The sequence below is a fragment of the Bufo gargarizans genome, chromosome 6, assembly GCF_014858855.1.
Source record: "Bufo gargarizans isolate SCDJY-AF-19 chromosome 6, ASM1485885v1, whole genome shotgun sequence".
Lineage (NCBI taxonomy): Eukaryota > Metazoa > Chordata > Amphibia > Anura > Bufonidae > Bufo > Bufo gargarizans.
In genome coordinates this window covers 67,740,155-67,758,932 of record NC_058085.1, presented here as the reverse complement: position 1 = coordinate 67,758,932, position 18,778 = coordinate 67,740,155, and the positions used below count along the sequence as shown (strand labels likewise).

Below are 18,778 nucleotides of genomic sequence, written 5' to 3'. Positions count from 1 at the left end.
TCCTCCCGTTTCAGGAGATCTGGCGGACCCACATATCAGACGCGTGGGTTCTAGAAGTGTAACCACCGGTTACAAGATCTAATTTTCTTCGGTCCCTCTGGAACTCTTCTTTCTTTCTCGTCCACCCACAGATCCGGCCCGGGCAGTCACCTTTTCTCAGGCCATCCAAATGCTCCTTGTTTGGGGAGTATTCTCCCTGGTTTCCCCGTTGGAACAATTCACAGGTTTTTACTCAAACCTGTTTGTGGTTCCAAAGAAGGAAGGGTCAGTTCACCCGGTCTTAGACCTCAAGTTTCTGAACCGGTTCCTCCAGACTCAACATTTCAGAATGGAGTCCCTTCGCTCCGTGATTGCTTCATGTCCCGATTGCCCCGGCGCATCAGCGGTTTATCCGCTTTGTCATAGGCTCCCTTCATTACCAGTTCGTTGCCCTTCCCTTTGGTTTGGCGATGGCGCCACGAATCTTCACAAAAGTACTCGCTCCCCTCCTTGCCTTGCTTCGTTCCAGGGGCATCACGTTGGTTCCTTACCCGGATGACATTCCGGTGAAGGCGCCGACATTCGATCAAAACAGGGAGAGTCTGCAAATCACTCTGGATACCCTGACTCTCTTTGGGTGGCTGGCAAACTTCCACAAGTCTTCGCTTCGTCCCTCCAGACGGATCACCTTCCTTGGAATGATTCTCGACACGGAAGCGGCACGTGTCCGCCTCCCTCTGGACAAGCATCTATCCCTCCTGCGATCGATCCGCCTTCTTCTCCGGCACAAACGTCCCTCGATTCGCAGTTGCATGCAAGTCCTGGGGTTAACGGTAGCCTCCTTCGAGGCGGTCCCGTTCGCACAATTTCACTCCCACTCCTTCCAGCTGTCAATTTTATCATCTTGGGACAAGTCTCCGGACTCCCTGGACAGTCACATAGTCTTGTCTCTGAAGATGCGTTCGGCCCTCAGCTGATGGCTAGTGACCCCAACGCTACTGTCTGGGAAGTCCTTCCTCCCGGTCTCATGGACGGTCATCACCACCGATGCCAGTCTCCAGGGGTGGGGCGGAGTTTTCCCACCTCGAACAGTTCAGGGCGTATGGTTTCTATCGGAACCCAGACTGCTCATCAACATCCTGTAACTCCAGGCCATTCACCTGTCCCTCCTTCATCGGACCCCCCTCCTGAGAGGCCAGCCGATCAGAATCCAGTCGGACAACGCCACGGCTGTGGCATATATAAATCACCAGGGCGGAACCCGCAGTCAAGCGGTAATGGAGGAGTCGGCCAAGATCCTGCGATGGGCGGAGAACCATGTGCCAGCTCTTTCAGCGGTCTTTCTCTCGAGAGTAGAGAATTGGAGAGCAGATTACCTCAGTCGGACGACCGTGGACCTGGGGGAGTGGTCTCTGCATCCCGATGTATTCGAGGCGATCTGTCTCCGGTGGGGTCGACCAGATGGCGTCAACCACAAACTTCCAGTCTTCTTCTAACGTACAAGGGATCACAAGGCATACACCAGACGCGTTGGTAGCGCCATGGGACAGGTTCGCCCTGCTGTATGCATTCCTCTCCTACCCCGACTCTTGCGCAGAATCTGGACGGAGACATCCAGACGATCCTCATCGTACCAGATTGGCCCCATCGAGCGTGGTACTCTGACATAATCCTTCTTCTGGGAGACGTACTGTGGTCCCTCCCGCTCAGGGACGATCTCTCTCAGGGGCCTGTCTTCCACCAGATATTACAGTCACTTCGTTTGATGGCGTGGCTGTTGAGACCGCCATTCTGAAGAAGCAAGGATTCCCCGACGAGGTGATCAGCACCATGATCAGGGCCAGGAAGCCGGCATCGTCCAAGATTTATTATAGGACTTTGCTTTCTTTCCTGCGGTTTTGCAAGGAACTTAACCTTCCCCCTATGCAGTTCTCGCTGCCCACCGTTCTTTCCTTCCTGCAAGCAGGTTTGGACGTAGGTCTTGCCTTTAGTTCCCTGAAAGGTCAAGTCTCTGCACTGTCGATTTTTTTCCAGTGCCCCTTGGCCTTTAAGGGTCCGGTTAAGACCTTCCTTCAGGGGGTGGCTCACAGCGTCCCCCGTATCTTCATCCTGTCCGAACGTGGGACTTAAACTTCGTACTGGGGGCACTACAAACGGACCCCTTTGAGCCTCTCCACTCAGTGTCGCCCCGTTTGCTCTCCTGGAAGGTGAATTTCCTAGTGGCTATCACGTCCATTAGGCGGGTTTCGGAATTAGCAGCGCTTTCTTGTAAGGAGCCCTTTCTAATTCTGCACTAGGACAAGGCGGCGCTTCGCCCAAAACCTTCTTTTCAGCCGAAGGTAGTCTCGACCCTTCATTTTAACCAAGATATTGTTCTCCCTTAATTTTGCCCTTCTCCATCACATCCTCGAGAGCGTGCTCTCCATCGGCTTGACGTGATGCAGGCACTGAAGATTTATTTATCCGTCACAAGCTCCTTCCGGCGTACGGACGCCTTGTTAGTCATCCCTAAAGGCCATCGCAAGGCCTTGGTGGCCTCCAAGGTGACGATCGCTAGGTGAATTCGTTCGACCATCACCGAGGCGTACCGCTCCCGGGACAAGGGTTCACCCCTCAGCGTCACGGCTCATTCAACCAGGGCGGTTGGCGCTTCTTGGGCTCGCCGTCACCGGGCTTCGGCTCCCCCACTTGGTCCTCCTTGCACACGTTCACCAAGTTCTACCAGGTGCACTCTTTCGCATCGGTGGATGCTGCCTTGGGCCGCAAGGTCTTGCAGGCGACAGTGTCCTGAGCTTCTATGAGGGATTTTTTTTTTCATGGGTGTGGGCTCTTCACTCCCCGTGGACTGCTTTGGGACGTCCCATGGTCCTGTGTCCCCCAATGATAACGAGCGAGAAAATTAGATTTCTGTGGTCTCACCTGTAAAATCTCTTTCTCGCTGAGTTTTCATTGTTGCGTATTTTTATTCTTCTTGTTTCGGTTTCTTTCTCCTACTGCTTGGGCACAAACTGATATGCGCTCTTCTGGCTGGAGGGGGTATAGCCTGCAGGGGAGGAGTTAACCTAGTGGCAGAAGCAAGCTATACCCCACGGTCCTGTGTCCCCCAATGAAAACTCAGCGAGAAAGAGATTTTACAGGTGAGTCCACAAAAATCTAGTTTTTATTGAAATTAACTAATTTGCATATTATCCCCACGAATCACTGCCTGAAAATAAGTCTTTAAACACATATTGGGTCTCTTCAATGAGAGACAGTCCAACTCTTCAGCAGAGAGAGACAGGGACTAGGCATGCTAGATTTCACCATGAAAATGCCCTGTGTCTGGCAGCAGCTTATCTGCCTCTCACCAGTGAATAAAACATATTGGCTCGGCTCAGGGTACATGGTTATGAGAATGGTGGGGAAGACAGCTGCTCACCGAGCATCCATCCATCATAGGATTGTGGCCATCTTTAAGCAAGTACAGTATCAGAGACATTCGGGTATCCTTGTACGTCTATATCTAACATAAAATAAATCAGTTTAGCCAGTGGATAATGCAGGAGAAGAGACAAACCTTGTGTGTGAAGAAGCGCTGGTCACTGCATTTATTTCCTGATCTTTCAGGCGTTTGAGCCGCTGCAGTTGTTCTTCATGGTCTTTGCACATTTCCTGGACAGACACTCTGAAGGATGAAGAATGGGGGATAGGTGAATTGGAACACTTTTAAAGGGGTTGTCCGGGCCCATGATACTGATTAGCTATCCTCAGGATTGATCATCCATATTGGATCAGTGGGGGTCAAACACAATACCCCTACCGATCAGCTGTTTTAGCAGCCATCGCCCCTTTAAATAACCCAGAAAGCTCTGCCCGCTGCATAGTGGCCATACCAGATTGCTACACATTGAATGGATCTTTCTGGCTCCATTGACTGTATTATCTACGGTGCCTGTTGAGAACAACTGATGGTGGTGGTGGGAGCAGGATAGTTCATCAATACCAAGAGTCCCTTTAACTGCATAAACATGACAGAATAAATTTTATCAAGCTGTCCTCCTCACCTCTGAAGTTCTCGTATCCTTTCTATTTCCAAATCCTTTTCTTGTTGAAACTCTGTGAGTTTCTTCTGATATTGAGCCAGCAATTCTGCTTTCTCCTGCTCTGCACTCTTACAGCGGGAAATGTATTGTGCAGAAAGCTCCTGGTTCTCCTGTTGTAGACGATTCTCTCTATGCCGGGCAGAATCTTCCAGCAGCTTCAAGCGATTTCTATGAAAACAGATTTACAAAAATAACTTGCTTGAACTATATACTTTATTAATTAATTATGTTGTTTTGTAACTTAAAAAAAGGTATCAAAAGTTCTTGATAGTTCTTCTTAAGACCATCATTCCCGTACAGCGCAGGTTTGTCAGCACTGTACAGTGTACGGATTTCTGCTGCTGTAGAGAACTCGGCACAGGAGGGAGCACAGATCGCGCCTCCTGTCTGCACTCTCCCCAAGCTAATTCTGGCACAGCACATCGGTACCCCGTGCCCTGTACCGTTGTGCTCTGCCAGGTTTCACCTGATTGGAGTGGGCTCCTGCCTGTGTCCACGCTCCTCTCAGCTCAAGGCTCTCGTACCGATGTGGTATAGAGATGCTCAGTGCACTCTCACACATTTTCCCAGGTACCTGTCTGCGTTCTCTATTAATTCAAGATCTTCTTTGTGCCTCTGTTGCAATGTCTCCAGTATCAGGTTTTGCTGTTCACGCTCCAGCTGAAGTTTTCGTACCTGTAATGTACACACACACACACACACCATGAAACATTGGGACTTCATTGATCTGTGATCATGACATATCCTTCCTAGTTTATATGGCTTCAAATCTCATACCTGAGCCTCAAGATCCAGCAACTTGTTTTGCAAGACATGACTATGAGATTCCTTCTTGTCTTCTTGGATTTTAGATGGAACAGTAGACGGCTGCAGGACAAAAAATAGGAAGCAATGAGTGTGAGCACTAGTGGGCTCAGGCCTATGAAAATAGCGGAACCTCTCCAAAAGTAGCACCCTCGTAGAAAGACCAGTTCCTTAGAAAGAGTTCCACCATATATTATGCATACTAGTCATTTCCTTTGGCAAGTTCACCATATAAGAAAACCACTTTTCAATTAAATTTTTGGTGGTGATGTGAAAGAAGTTTCACTTTACCACTGCATAACGTTAAAGGGAACTTTTCCACAGTTTCATGCTACCTGAACCAACAAGGTCCCTTATTATAGAAAGTATTGGTTTACTCAGAAGTGCAGTGGACACTTCTCTCCATGGCTGACTTGTCTTTAAAGGGCTTCTGTCACCCCACTAAAGTCATATATATATTTTTTTGGGGCTAGTTAAATTCCTTATACTGCGCTATATGAAAATATAATGCTCTTACTTACTTTCCTACAACAGTTTCTTCTAAAAACGAACTTTTATAATTTTGTAAATGAGGTCTCTACCAGCAAGTAGGGCATCTACTTGCTGGTAGCCGCCGCAAAAAAAACGCCCCCTCGTCCTGTGGATTGACAGGGCCAGCCGCGATCTCCTCCTACGGCTGGCCCTGTCAGCATTTCAAAAATCGCGCGCTTGTGTTCATTCGGCGTAGGCGCTCTGAGATGAGGAGGCTCGCCTCCTCAGCACTCCCTCAGTGCGCCTGCGCCGATGACGTCTTCTCTTTCGGTGATGTCATCGGCGCAGGCGCACTGAGGGAGTGCTGAGGAGGCGAGCCTCCTCATCTCAGAGCGCCTGCGCTGAATGAACACAGGCGCGCGATTTTTGAAATGTTGACAGGGCCGGCCGAAAGAGGAGATCACGGCTGGCCCTGTCAATCCACAGGACGAGGGAAAGTAAGTAAGAGCATTATATTTTCATATATCGCAGTACAAGGAATTTAACTAGCCCCCCAAAAAAATGACTTTAGTGGGGTGACAGAAGCCCTATGCCTTCTGTACACCCTAGCTCTGTGCAATAAAGAACCTGTCAGGATTTCATGTTCCCTGTGGTTTGGCCAGCATGAAAATTACGGCAGGTTCCTTTTAAAAGACAATTGTACTCAATTATTGATCACCAACCTGAGCTCTGTGTCTGTTCATTTCTGAAGTAGCCGGAGCTGTAAAATAAGAGATTGCAGAGATGAGCTGGAGGAGCAAAAAGGCAGTTGTAGGAGGATTAAAGATACAATGCTACCACCATCACCACACTCACCATAGAACTGTGCGGAGACTATAAACCAGGGATGCTCAACCTGCGGCCCTTCAGCTGTTCCAAAACCACTACCTACCACTCCCAGCATGCCCTAATAGCTGTAGGCTGTTCAGGCATGCTGGGAATTGTAGTTTTGCAACAGCTGGAGGGCCGCAGGTTGAGCATCCCTGCTATAAACCACAAAAAGAAAGTAGATATTGCTGGCCGTGGTACCTGGAACAGGATTTTCCTTTTGTCTGGAAGATATAGGAGTGATGGAGGATGCTGCTTTTCCATCAATATCCCAGGGTAATGGAGCTCTGTGATATACAAATGTATGATTTATTGAAGATGGCCGACTAGAGATAAAATAGTATGACACTCAATAATACCTACCCAGATGCCTCTGCTAAGATTGGAGAGGTCTCTTGAATGGTCTTGCCATGGTCTGACTGTTGGGTGGTGCTCACAGACACTACTGGACCACTGTGTAAAGAAATAAAACCATCTTATGCTGCAAAGAATTTCTACACATATGACACTGTCAGGCATCGTTCAGTTTCAGGCATATTGCAGGATGGCGAGCTGTACTGACAAACCACTTGCCGAAGCGGGGATGCCACTGTGTAGGGCACATAACCGTAAATTGCTCACAATATTATTCACGTTAGGCGTGACAACATGGTGATTGAGGGAATCTGAATTCCAAGACAGCACCCAACTGAATATGACATATTACAGGAATAGAAGCATCTGAGGGAGGGAGGGAGGTCAGCTGTCCTGACGTCAGCTCGCTGAAATATCCCCTTTATTAAAGTTGTCTTAAAGGGGTTTTCTGGGTTCAGAGCTGAACTCAGACATATCCCCATTTTCACCCAGACACCCCTCTGACATCAGCATTGGAGCTGTATCGCACAGGGCAAGGGCTGTTTGTTTATATTTTTTACACTTCTAGTCGGTATTTTCCGCCTAGCAGTGTTCCCGGTGACATCACCGGCACTGATGGCTGGGCTTTAGCGCTGCCCTAGCCGTTTTATAGGCCAGGGCAGCATTAAAGCCAGCCCATTAGGGTGTCCTTGTAGATGGTGGATTAAATAACAGCATACAACATCAATCAGCTGCTTCTAAGGCCACCAGGATATTGTCATGCATTAAACGAGGCATGGACTCGCGGGGCAGGGATGTGATATTACCACTTTACAAAGTGTTGGTGCGGCCTCATCTGGTATACGCAGTCCAGTTCTGGGCACCAGTACATAGAAAGGGCGCTCTGCAGCTGGAAAAAGTACAGAGGAGAGCGGCTACACTGATAAGGGGCATGGAGGGTCTTAGTTATGAAGAAAGATTAAAATAATTGAATTTATTTAGTCTTGAGAAGAGACTTCTAAGGGGGGACATGATTAACCTATACAAATATATAAATGTTCCATACAAATGCAAATATGGTGAAAAACTGTTCCATGTAAAATGCCCTCAAAAGACAAGGGGGCACTGCCTCCGACTGGAGAAGAAAAAGTTCAGTCTCCAGAAGTGTCAAAGCTTCTTTACTGTAAGAACTGTGAATCTGTGGAATAGACTTCCTCAGGACGTGGTCACAGCAGGAACAGTGGACAGTATTAAAAAGGGTTTAGATGAATTCTTAAAAGTAAACAACATTAATGCTTACGAAAAAGTGTAGAAATCTGAGTCTCACTTCCTTCTGTGATTCGCGTCCCCACCTGTCCCTTGGTTGAACTTGATGGACGTATGTCTTTTTTCAACCGTATTAACTATGTAACTGGCTCCCCGGCCTCGGCTGTTCCCATGGGCTCCTCCGTTTTGATGCCGCATACAGCAGACACATGGTTATAATTCACCTGTACTCACGATCCCACCCCCTCACCAATAAATCATGGGTGCTGGTGTATCAGCCTGTATACTTGGTGGCTGTCACTCATTGTTAAGGGGGTAGGAGGAAGCCCAGAGATTTAGGAAAAGAGCTAGACTCATGAATACAGCAGACTCATAAGTATGCAGACAGAAAACTGGGGCAGGATGCTTAGTGCAGGTGTTAATAAACTGCAGATATCCCAAGTAAATAATGTAGAGTAGATATGATAATCGCACTCCAATTTCAATGCAGAAAAGTAGTACTTTAATTAGAATAGGCAACTTCACAATATGGTGTGACGTTTCGGTCAAAACATGACCTTTATCAAACTCAGGTTGCCAGGTGGAGAAGCGGATAGTGAGCAGGAAAGATAGGTGGAAAACGTCCCCCCAGAAAAGCTGAGTTTGATAAAGGTCATGTTTTGACCGAAACATCACACCGTATTGTGAAGTTGCCTATTCTAATTAAAGTACTACTTTTCTGCATTGAAATTGGAGTGCGATTGTCATATTTACTCAACTTTGTCTGGCCCGGAGATCAAGACAACCTGCACCCTACCACACAGAAGACTAGGGTGCCACGCCTTTCTTTAAAAAAAAAAAAAAAGTTAATAATGTATACACCGAGTGATGGCTGACACAACAAACCTGCCATAATCATTCTACGTAATCCAAGTTATAATAGCTGCAATTCGCAATATACGAGATATAAAATACAAACAATGGATGAGTCTTAGGCGGAGTTCACACATCAGTTATTTCCATCAGTTATTGCGAGCCAAAACCCATAGTGAAGCCTACACAGAGATAAGGGATAATGGAAAAATCTGCACTTATTCTGTGTTTCTTGACCCGCACCTGGTTTTGGCTCATAATAACTGATGGAAATAACTGACCAAATAACTGAAGTGTGAACTCAGTCCTACCCACCTGCCTGCAGAAGTCTCTTTTACAACATTCTGAGTCTGGACTTTTTGTTCTTCCTGTTTTTGAGCCTTCTTCCGAGACAGGGCAGAGGCCAACCACTCATCATCTTCCTGTTGTACAGTGGGGGTGTCAGTCTGAGAGGTTTTTGGTTGGGGGGCCAATCTAGCATCTGTTTTAGTTCCAGACGGTGGTCGACCTGCAGAGCTAGGTGTGACAGTGGAGGGTCGAGGAGGATCTCTTGAAGGAAGTGAAGGAGTTAGATCGGGGACATCTTCATCCTTCAGACCTAACCAATCAGCTCCGCTCTTCTCCCCCCTTGCTGGGCTCCGGCCCACAGGGGTGGCAGAGCGAGATCTTGCATCAGGTTTCATGGCTCCATTACTTTCTGCAGAAAATCTGTGTGTTGATAAATGATAAATGTGGAGAAAAAAAAAAGTCACAAAGTAAAAAAAAACGAAAACTGCAGACTTAGCAATGCTTTTCCATGAATGGTGCCGTCCACAGCCACTGGCTGTATGGGGAACTGCTGCACAGGAGGTATCAGTGAGCGCTGCTCTGCAGGGAAAGACAGTGCAAGGGCATGCAGCACTGAACAAGTGCTGGGACCCCATCCCAGGATTAGTGGATGTCTCTGCAGTCTGAATCCAGCCATCATAAAGTAATGACTTATGAGATAAAGTGTAAACAGAGATGAGGAGGGGTACCTGAACCACAAAAAAATTCTACAGTTTATTTTATCAAGTGTATTTTTTTTTATTTAGGCATAAATAAATGTGTTTCTTCCACTTGGTAAACCTCATTAAAGTAGACAACCTGGACAAATGAATGAGAAAATATACTGATAACATACCTGACTGATGATCGCCGCGATGGTCGACCTTCTGGACTGAATGCCATAGTGGGTTGGTAGGAGCCAAAAGCAAAGTCATCATCTTTTAACGAATCCTCCTTTTCTGTCAAAAAGTTCCATATTATTGTGCATGCTCCCATGACGCACATATCACCACCCATGACTAGAGATCACATTTCTCTCACCTGGCATCTTCTGGTACTTGGGATCCAATATGAATTCTTTCTTTTCCCCGGTTAGTGGCCTCTCCAGCAGTTTGGCAGAAGTCCCCCTCCCTAACAGCTCATCAAATTTGGAACGTGCGGGCTGTGGTGCAGAGCTGGAAAATTAAAAATACCCAATGCCTTTCTGATCAAAAATTGGTCACCCCCTTCCCCCGAGAACCCCTCTATAAGCCAGAACGGTTATCTTTGCGTAGTAATGATAATTCCCAGTATGAAATTCTTAATTTCAATGAAGAGGCCACAGGCGAGAAGCAACTTTTAGTTAAGACGAATTTCATTAAGAAATTAAATATTAATAGTAATATATTACACCAAGGTTTAGCTGCGTTTCCTCTTACCTCTTCTCTTTCTGGGGACTTTGAGGATGGTCCCCAAATCCTAGAGCATCCATAATGTCATCAGTGTCCTCCTCAAAGTTCAGATCATTTTTCCTGTGAGAAGCTGGGGAGGGTTTTGCTGGACTGACGGCTGCTGTCTCTGTAGGTCATAAATGGGTAGGAATAAATGTTCTGGACCAATAGCAAAATATTACAAACACCACATACAAGGATGGACACCACCCAACAAAAATATTAAAATAATAGCCTGTAGCTACCCATATTACTGAACTCCGTAAGTAACGGGAATAGTCCGCTCCATAAACTGCTTTTATGGCGAGCAGTGGTATTCCCAGTATAGTGTGTGCCATACAACACTGATGTGTTGCCAAGACCAAGTATTTGCTAAAAGGGACACCACTTTATTAGCCAGAGCAGAGCCCCTTAGAGCAGGATCTGAAGGATCTCAGCTTTCATAACATGGAGAGATTTTTGCAGAGGTAAACTTTAAAAGGAGTTATTCATTTTTTGGGAGGGTTTGTGCGGACTCCTTCAGCCACCTCGCTCAGGGTCCCCACTGTCAACATCCACTTTGATGCTGCTGCAGCCAATGACTGGCCACGGCGGTGACCGCTCCCCCTGGCATCATGTCAATTGGTTATGTGACACAAGGGGGCCAGGTCGCTGCTGCGGCCAGTTATTGGCTGAAGAAGCATCAAATCAGATGTTGACAGAGGGAACCTGAGCCAGGCAGTGAAGGAGCCGGGACTCAGCGTCCGGAAGCAGATAAGTATGCTTCTTCCTTTTGCCCCCCACCCACCCATTGATGGTCTATCCCCAGGATAAGCTATCAATATCTAATTGGAAGGGGTCCAACACCCCACTCTCCAACTAACCAGAAGTCAGCGACAGAACTACACAGCTCTGTCCGTTTTGTAGTGGGCTGGGAACTGCAGCGCTCCTCCATCTGAAGTGAATGAAACAATTGAGTGCGGCGGGTGAAGAGTTGGACCTGCTGATCAGGTACTGATGGCCGATACCAGTGATGGCTAACCTGCAGCACTCCAGCTGTGGTGAAACTACGACTCCCAGCATGCCCCTTTCATTTCTATGGAGTTCTGAGAACAACCAAGCAAGTGTACATCTTGGGAGTCGTAGTTTTACCACAGCTGGAGTGCCGGACGTTAGCCATCACAATATTAGAATCCCAGAAAGCCCTTTAATGCATCAACAATTTGCATATCATCTTACCGTCAATTAAGAAATGTGTGGACCTGCCCTTCACATGTTAGACTTACCGCTGCTCTTCACAGGGGCCTGTTGCGGGACAGATTTAGAGCCCAGAGATTTTGACTTCTTAGCAATCCCATTATCTTCATCAGACAGAAACCCATCAAGGGAATCCTTCACATCTTTGCCAAAACAGAAAAAAATATATATAAACATTACTTAAATGCAATGCAAGGCGGTAGACCTTAACCCCTTCAACCCCGGGCCTGTTTTCACCTTCCTGCCCAGACCATTTTTTGCAAATCTGACATGTGTCACTTTATGTGGTAATAACTTTAAAACGCTTTTACTTATCCAAGTCATTCTAAGATTGTTTTTTTTTTAACTCATTTTTACCACTGTCACGAAGTACGATATGTGACGAGAAAACAAACAAAAACTTTTTTTATTCATAAAAAATTACTAAATTTACCACAAATTTGGAAAAACTAGCAAATTAGCTCATTTCAATTTCTCAACTTTTATAATAGATATTAATACTTCCAAAAATAGTAATTACTTTACATTCCCCATATGTCTACTTCATGTTTGGATCATTTTGAAAATGACATTTTATTTTTTGGGGACATTAGAAGGCTTAGAATTTGGAAGCAAAACCCACTTTTTAAAAGGACCAGTTCAGGTCTGAAGTCACTTTGTGAGCCTTACATAATGGAAACTACCCCAAAATGACCCCATTTTAGAAACTACACTCATCAAGGTATACAAAACAGATTTTACAAACTTTGTTAACCCTTTAGGTGTTCCACAAGAATTAATGGAAAATGTAGATGAAATTTCAGAATGTCATTTTTTTTGGCAGATTTTACATTTGAATCCATTTTTTCCAGTAGCAAAGCAAGGGTTAACAGCCAAATAAAACTCAAAATTTATTACCCCGATTCTGCGGTTTACAGAAACACCCCACATGTGATCGTAAACTACTGTACGGGCACACGGCAGGGCGCAGAAGGAAAGGAACGCCATATGGTTTTTGGAAGGCAGATTTAGCTGAACTGTTTTTTAGATGCCATGTCTCATTTGAAGCCCCCCTGATGCACCCCTAGAGTAGAAACTCAAAAAAGTTACCACATTTTGGAAACTACGGAATAAGGTGCCAGTTTTATTGGTACTATTTTGGGGTACATATGATTTTTAATTGCTCTATATTACGTTTTTAGTAAGGCAAGGTAACCCAAAAATTTGGCACCGTTTTTTTTTTGTAACAACATTCATCTGACTGGTTAGAGCATGCGCTATTTTTATAGAGCAGGTTGTTACGAACGCAATTATATCAAATATGTCTACTTTCTATGATGCTCGTTTCAGTTTTACATAATAAAGCATTTTTGAAAACAAAAATTAGGTTTTTGTATCTCCATTTTCTGAACGCCCTATTTTTTTATTTTTCTGCCGATCGTCTTGTGCGGGGGCTCGTTTTTTGCAGAAAGAATTTATGTTTTTTTTAATATAATTGTCTTTTTATTGAAAATAATATAGAATAATAAAAGTATACAATTACAATTGTTCTTGTAATCATTTGACAATTCAACAAATTAAGTAGAAAAGGTAACACGAATAACAATGCTAATACAGTATCAGATTATGAGTCACATTAGATCCAATCAAATTACATCATATCACAATAAATCCTGATAGTCGGGAGAATTTATGTTTTTATTGGTACCAAATACGGGTATATATGGTTTTTTTTTATCATTCATTATTACACTTTATGGGGCAAGGTGACCAAAAAATGTGTTGTTTTGGCGCAGTTTTTATTTCTTTATTTTTACAGCGTTTACCTGAGGTATTAGGTCATGTGATTTTATTTTTTTATAGAGCAGACCGTTACGGACGTGGCAATACCTAATATGTCTACTTTTTCTTATTTATTTAAGTTTTACACAATAATAGCATTTTTTAAACCGAAATAATGATATTTTAGTGTATCCATAGTCTGAGAGCCACAGCTTTTTTATTTTTTGACCGATTCTCTTAGGTAGGGTCTCATTTTTTGTGGAATGAGGTGACAGTCTGATTGGTACTATTTTGGGGTGGCATACGCCTTTTTGATCACTTACTGTTTTGCATTTGTGATGCAATGTGACTTTTTGTTTTGATGCATTTTTTTTTTTTTTTTTTTACACAGTGTTCACCTGAGGGGTTAGGTCATGTGTTATTTTTTTCAGCTCGTTGTTACGGACGTGGCGATACCTACCGGTATTATGTATATTTTTTTTATGTATTTCACTTTAGCACAATAATAGCAGTTTTGAAACAAAAAAAATAATGTTTTAGTGTCTCCATGTTCTGAGAGCTATAGTTTTTTTTGGGCTCATTTTTTGCGGGATGAGGTGACGGTTTTGTGGGACATACGCCTTTTTGATCGCTTGGTGTTGCACTTTTTGTGATACAAAGTGCCAAAAATTGTTTGTTTGTTTTTTACACCGACACGGCGACACCTAATATGTGTGGGTTTTGTTTGTTTTTTCAGCTTTTTATTATAAAATAAGGGGTAAGGGGCGTTTTTTTTTTCTTTTTTACTTTATTAATTTTATTACTTTATTAAAAACACAAACTTTTTTTTTTTTTACTTTATTTCTGATGTTCACTTTTGGAGGTCTGATCCCCTCTGCAATGCATTACAATACATCTGTATTGTAATGCGTTGCCTGTTAGTGTATGACACCGAGTCATACACTAACAGGTTGCCTAGGAGACACAGCCTGAGGCTGGATCTCCTTGGTACCCAGAGAAGACAGTTCCCGATGCCGTGCAAGGCATTGGGCAGCCTCTGCACGGCATTGGGCTGCCTTGTCGCGCATCAGGTCCCCGCCGCAGCAGCACGGGGACTCGATGCGATCACTCACCCGACACAAACCCCCTTCTATGACAGTCAGCGCGGACCACAGCATAGAAGGGGTTAATCCGCTGGCATCGGATGCCGGCGGATACAGTGATGCCGGCGGATACAGCAGGGGCCCGGCTACCAGGGACTGCCGGGCCCCTGCAGTGATTGGTGATTGTGCGCGCACCGCGCAGGTGCCCGCGCGATCACCATGACGTACTATTACGTCAAATTGTGGGAACGCAGTGGTTCCCATGACGTAGTAGTACGTCATAGGTCGGGAAGAGGTTAAAAGGGGTTGTCCGAGTTATGAAAAAAAAAATATATAGCACTGTAAATCTGATGGGCATCAATATATAACTGAGCTAAGCAAGTTTTAGGTAAAAAAAAAAAAAAAAAAAAAAAAAAAAAAGTATATTTCCTCATTTCCCTGGTTCTCTTCTGGCCCTTTGTTTGCCCTGAGTGACATGTCTGCCTGCTGGGATGCTCAGCAGCATGTTGTATGTATAGGACTAAAAGTCCCAGCTATACAATGACACTAATGATACACACAGGATCTTCCCCCTACCTGTTTTTGCGCAATGCTTTGCAGAACTCCTTTGTCAGCTCCTGTGCCCAGCATTTGTCTCCTCACTGGCTGCAGCTACTCAGTAAAGCCTTCAGCCCTGAGTCTGTGCTCCTGAAGGGTTTAATCTTTCCTGAAGTATCCAGTGGGAGGGAGACAAGGCAGACAGCAGCAGCTCAGCCAGTGCAGGGGGGCGTGGCCAGCACTCCAGCACTGTGACGTCTCGTGTACAGACTCATATCTGCTCTCTCACGCTTGTGCACAAAACATTATTAGAGCAGGGAGAGAAGCTGACATCACAGGTCATGTGACCCTCAGTGAAATCTGACAAAGGAGCAACTACAGATGCAGTAAGTGCATGGTAAAGCTGTTACATTTGATTAGTTAGAAACATACAAAGAACAAAAAAATAACTCGGACAACCCCCAATTTATGTCAATATGCCTTATTGGAACGTATAGATGTCACAGAGTGGGGTTCTCTGGCTAGGACCACCCTCCCTCTACGAGTCAGAATGGTCACCATACATTTCAAATGCAGGTAAAATGCCAGTTTTGCACGGGCTACCCCCACCAAAATCAGATGTTTGCCAGACGTGGCAGGAGCAGGACAGAGGGTAATCAATCTCTCATTAGACAAGCCCGGTAAAGCATTTGGTTTAGCCTGTCCATGTATTGCATGGACCAACACTTTCCCCTGAAAAGCCAGACACATCTTCCCTGGATATAAAACTGGGATGTTGGGTGTTAAGAAAACCGGAGCAGCCATGATCAGCTGGCTTAGTTTAAAAAAAGGTGGTCCTTAAATTCTCTTTGTAGGAAAAGACTTCTGAAAACATCTCTAAATTGAGTGGTTTGAAAAATTATTCTGACAATCTGACTTACGGTACATTGCGATCACTGTGTTTCTACTCCGTCCACTTTTCTAAGTGCTGTGCAGTGTGCACCAAATACTTTAAATGTTGCTAGAGGCTGCAATGACATTTACCAATCCCGTTGGTAACAATAATTCAGGCCTTTCACCCAGTTAAGCCAGTAAAAGGAGATTTTTGTGAAACTCACCTGTAAAATCTTTTTCTCGTCTTTTCCATTGGGGGACACAGACCATGGGTATAGCTTAGAGGTATTAGTAGGAGGGACACTATGCAAATGAAAGAGCTCCTCCTCCTCGGGCTATACCCCCAGACTCCACCAGGAGGAACTCAGGCGTTGCACAAGCAGTAGGAGAAGGAGCAAGAAAAAAATCATGGAAACCATCGGACCAAGCCATAAGGTCCAACCAGAAACAGAAAAACTGAACTAAAGACCCCTCCTGCAACAGGAATAATGGGTGGGAGCTGTGTCCCCCAATGGAAAAGACGAGAAAAAGATTTTACAGGTGAGTTTCACAAAAATCTCCTTTTCTCGTGCTTTTTTCCATTGGGGGACACAGACCATGGGACGTCCAAAAGCAGTCCATGGGGTGGGAAAAAATATCAGCACCGCCAGGAGGAACGCCCCAACGGTCAAACAGGAACCACAGCCTGCAAAACCCTGCGGCCAAAGCCGCATCAGCCGAAGCCAGTGAATGCAACTGACAAAAATTTGCAAAGGTATGCAAGGACGACCAGGTGGCCGCCGTACACAGCTGAGACGCAGAGGCACGACTGCGTCTTGCCCAGGAAGCCCCCTCCGCCCCAATGGAGTGAGCGGCAATTCTAGCCGGGGGAACTCCACCACAAGCGTGACAAGCCGCGGAAATAGCCAAGCAGATCCAGAGCGCCAAGAACGGCGGACGGAAGCAGTAGCCGCGAGACACACCTTCAGGACCCGTACAACATCCAGGGAATGCAGAGTGCGTTCCTTGGGGTTAGCCGGAGAAGGACAAAAGGAAGGCAGGACAAGATCCTCATCAAGGCGGAAGGGAGAGACCACCCTGGGCAAAAAGAAGGGGACTGGACGGAGCACAACTTAATCCTGGAGGAAAACCATTAAGGCTCCTGACAGGAAAGAGCGGCCAGCTTCGACACCAGTCTGACCTAAAAGCTCGTGATGGGACGTGAACTCACAGCCACTGCATAATAGCCCAGAACTTTAATCACTACGCTATGTAGCTGTATCAGAAGCTATGGTCACAAGGAAGTCCAGATGAGAACAGTCAGAGAGACCCTCCTCAAAGGCTCGAAGGGAGCCGACTGCAGAGCGCGCAGAACCAAATTGAGATCCCAAGGAGACAAAGGGGGAACATACGGGGAACCGAATGCGCCACCCCCGAAGAAAGGTCACCACCGGACCCTTAAGAGCAAGGGACCTCTGACGGCCCGCGCCGAAACCTGACCTTACAGGGAACTAAGCGACAGTCCCTGCACAAGCCCAGACTGAAGAAAAGACAGTACCATCAAGATGGAAAACCGAAGGGGGGGGAACCCCGAACCCTCAAAAAAGGATAGGAAGGCCATCCAGGTACGATAGTAAATCCGGGAGGAAGAAGACTTCCCCGGACTGATCATGGTCCTAACCACTGAATCCGAGAACCCCATCTTTATCAGGATGGCGGTTTCAACAGTCACGCCGGTAAACGAAGAGACCGCAAATTCCGGTGGAAGAACGGGCCCTGAGACAGTAAGTCCTGTCCGTCGGGAAGAGGCCATGGGGCGTCCGCCAGCAACCGAGCCACGTCCGAAAAACCACGCGCGGCGAGGCCACTCTGGGGTGATGAGAACGGTCGGAGTCCCTTCCGCCTCGAACTGGCGTAGACCCTTTGGCAGGAGAGGAAAACAGAGGAGGCTGAAGTCCTGCCACGGAGACACCTGCGCATCCATCCGTACGCCTCCGGATCACGGGCGCGAGCCAGGACCACTGGGATCTTGTTGTTGAACCCGGACGCCATTAAGTCCACATCCGGACGGTCCCATCTGTGGCAGATTTCTTCGAACCCTTCTGGATGCAGAGACCACTCGCTTGGATCCACCGTGTTGTGGCTTAGAAAGTCCGCTGTCCAGTTGTCCATTCCTGGAATGCAAACTGCTGACAACACCGGAACGTGAGTCTCCGCCCACGTCAGAATTCACTTCACCTCCTGCATCACCATCCGGCTGCGGGTCCCGTCCTGATGGTCGATATAGGCCACGGCCGCGGCATTGCCCGTTTGAACCCGCACTGGGAGGCCCGCAAGGAGAGAGGTCCAATAGGAGAGAGAGAGCGGAAAAAATCGCCCTCAATTCCAGAAAGTTGATTGGAAGGCGAGACTCTGCCGCCGGCCAAATTCCTTGAACCGTGCGAGACTGGAAAACGCCCCCCCAACCCAGGATGCTGGCATCGGTGGCGGCGATCGTCCAGGAGAATGCGAGAAAGGAACTCCCCGACCTCAGGTTCTTTGGGAACAGCCACCAAGGGAGAACTGCCCGAACCCGCTGAAAGGTAAAGGATCTCCTGTTGCGCCAGGCGAGTGTGAAACTGGGCATATGGAAAGGCCTCGAAAGAGGCTACCATAAGACCCAGGACCTGCAAGTATTCCCGAATGGAGAGGCACGGGGAGCGCAGCAGATGCGACACTGCCCCCTGGACCTGGGAGGACTTGAAGGCTGGTAGAATACTTTGGCAGCCGAGGTGTCCAAAATCACCCTCCGGAAGGAGAGCCTCTGGGACGGGAAGAGGCAGGAGTTTGGGAAAGTTACCAGGCAGCCGAACCGTTCCAGGGTCTGAACAGTGATCCGGACGCTGTCCGTGGTCTGCGGTAGAGAGGGGGGCCTCTATCC

The 18,778-nt window shown here is 46.5% G+C and overlaps 1 protein-coding gene across 1 annotated transcript in view; it reads right to left on the bottom strand.

The window, feature by feature from the left end:
* The window catches only part of FBF1 (Fas binding factor 1), a 64,538-nt gene that overhangs the window by 18,859 nt on the left and 26,901 nt on the right, over positions 1 to 18,778 (bottom strand). Inside the window, exons 9-20 of the mRNA XM_044298878.1 lie at positions 11,656 to 11,769; positions 10,379 to 10,517; positions 10,002 to 10,135; positions 9,817 to 9,919; positions 8,970 to 9,362; positions 6,567 to 6,656; positions 6,405 to 6,490; positions 6,059 to 6,096; positions 4,839 to 4,928; positions 4,636 to 4,736; positions 4,023 to 4,229; positions 3,536 to 3,643 (exon numbers count right to left, since the gene is read on the bottom strand). Of these exons, the coding sequence (XP_044154813.1) occupies positions 3,536 to 3,643; positions 4,023 to 4,229; positions 4,636 to 4,736; positions 4,839 to 4,928; positions 6,059 to 6,096; positions 6,405 to 6,490; positions 6,567 to 6,656; positions 8,970 to 9,362; positions 9,817 to 9,919; positions 10,002 to 10,135; positions 10,379 to 10,517; positions 11,656 to 11,769 (1,603 nt within the window). The remainder of the gene's footprint in view (positions 1 to 3,535; positions 3,644 to 4,022; positions 4,230 to 4,635; positions 4,737 to 4,838; positions 4,929 to 6,058; positions 6,097 to 6,404; positions 6,491 to 6,566; positions 6,657 to 8,969; positions 9,363 to 9,816; positions 9,920 to 10,001; positions 10,136 to 10,378; positions 10,518 to 11,655; positions 11,770 to 18,778) is intronic.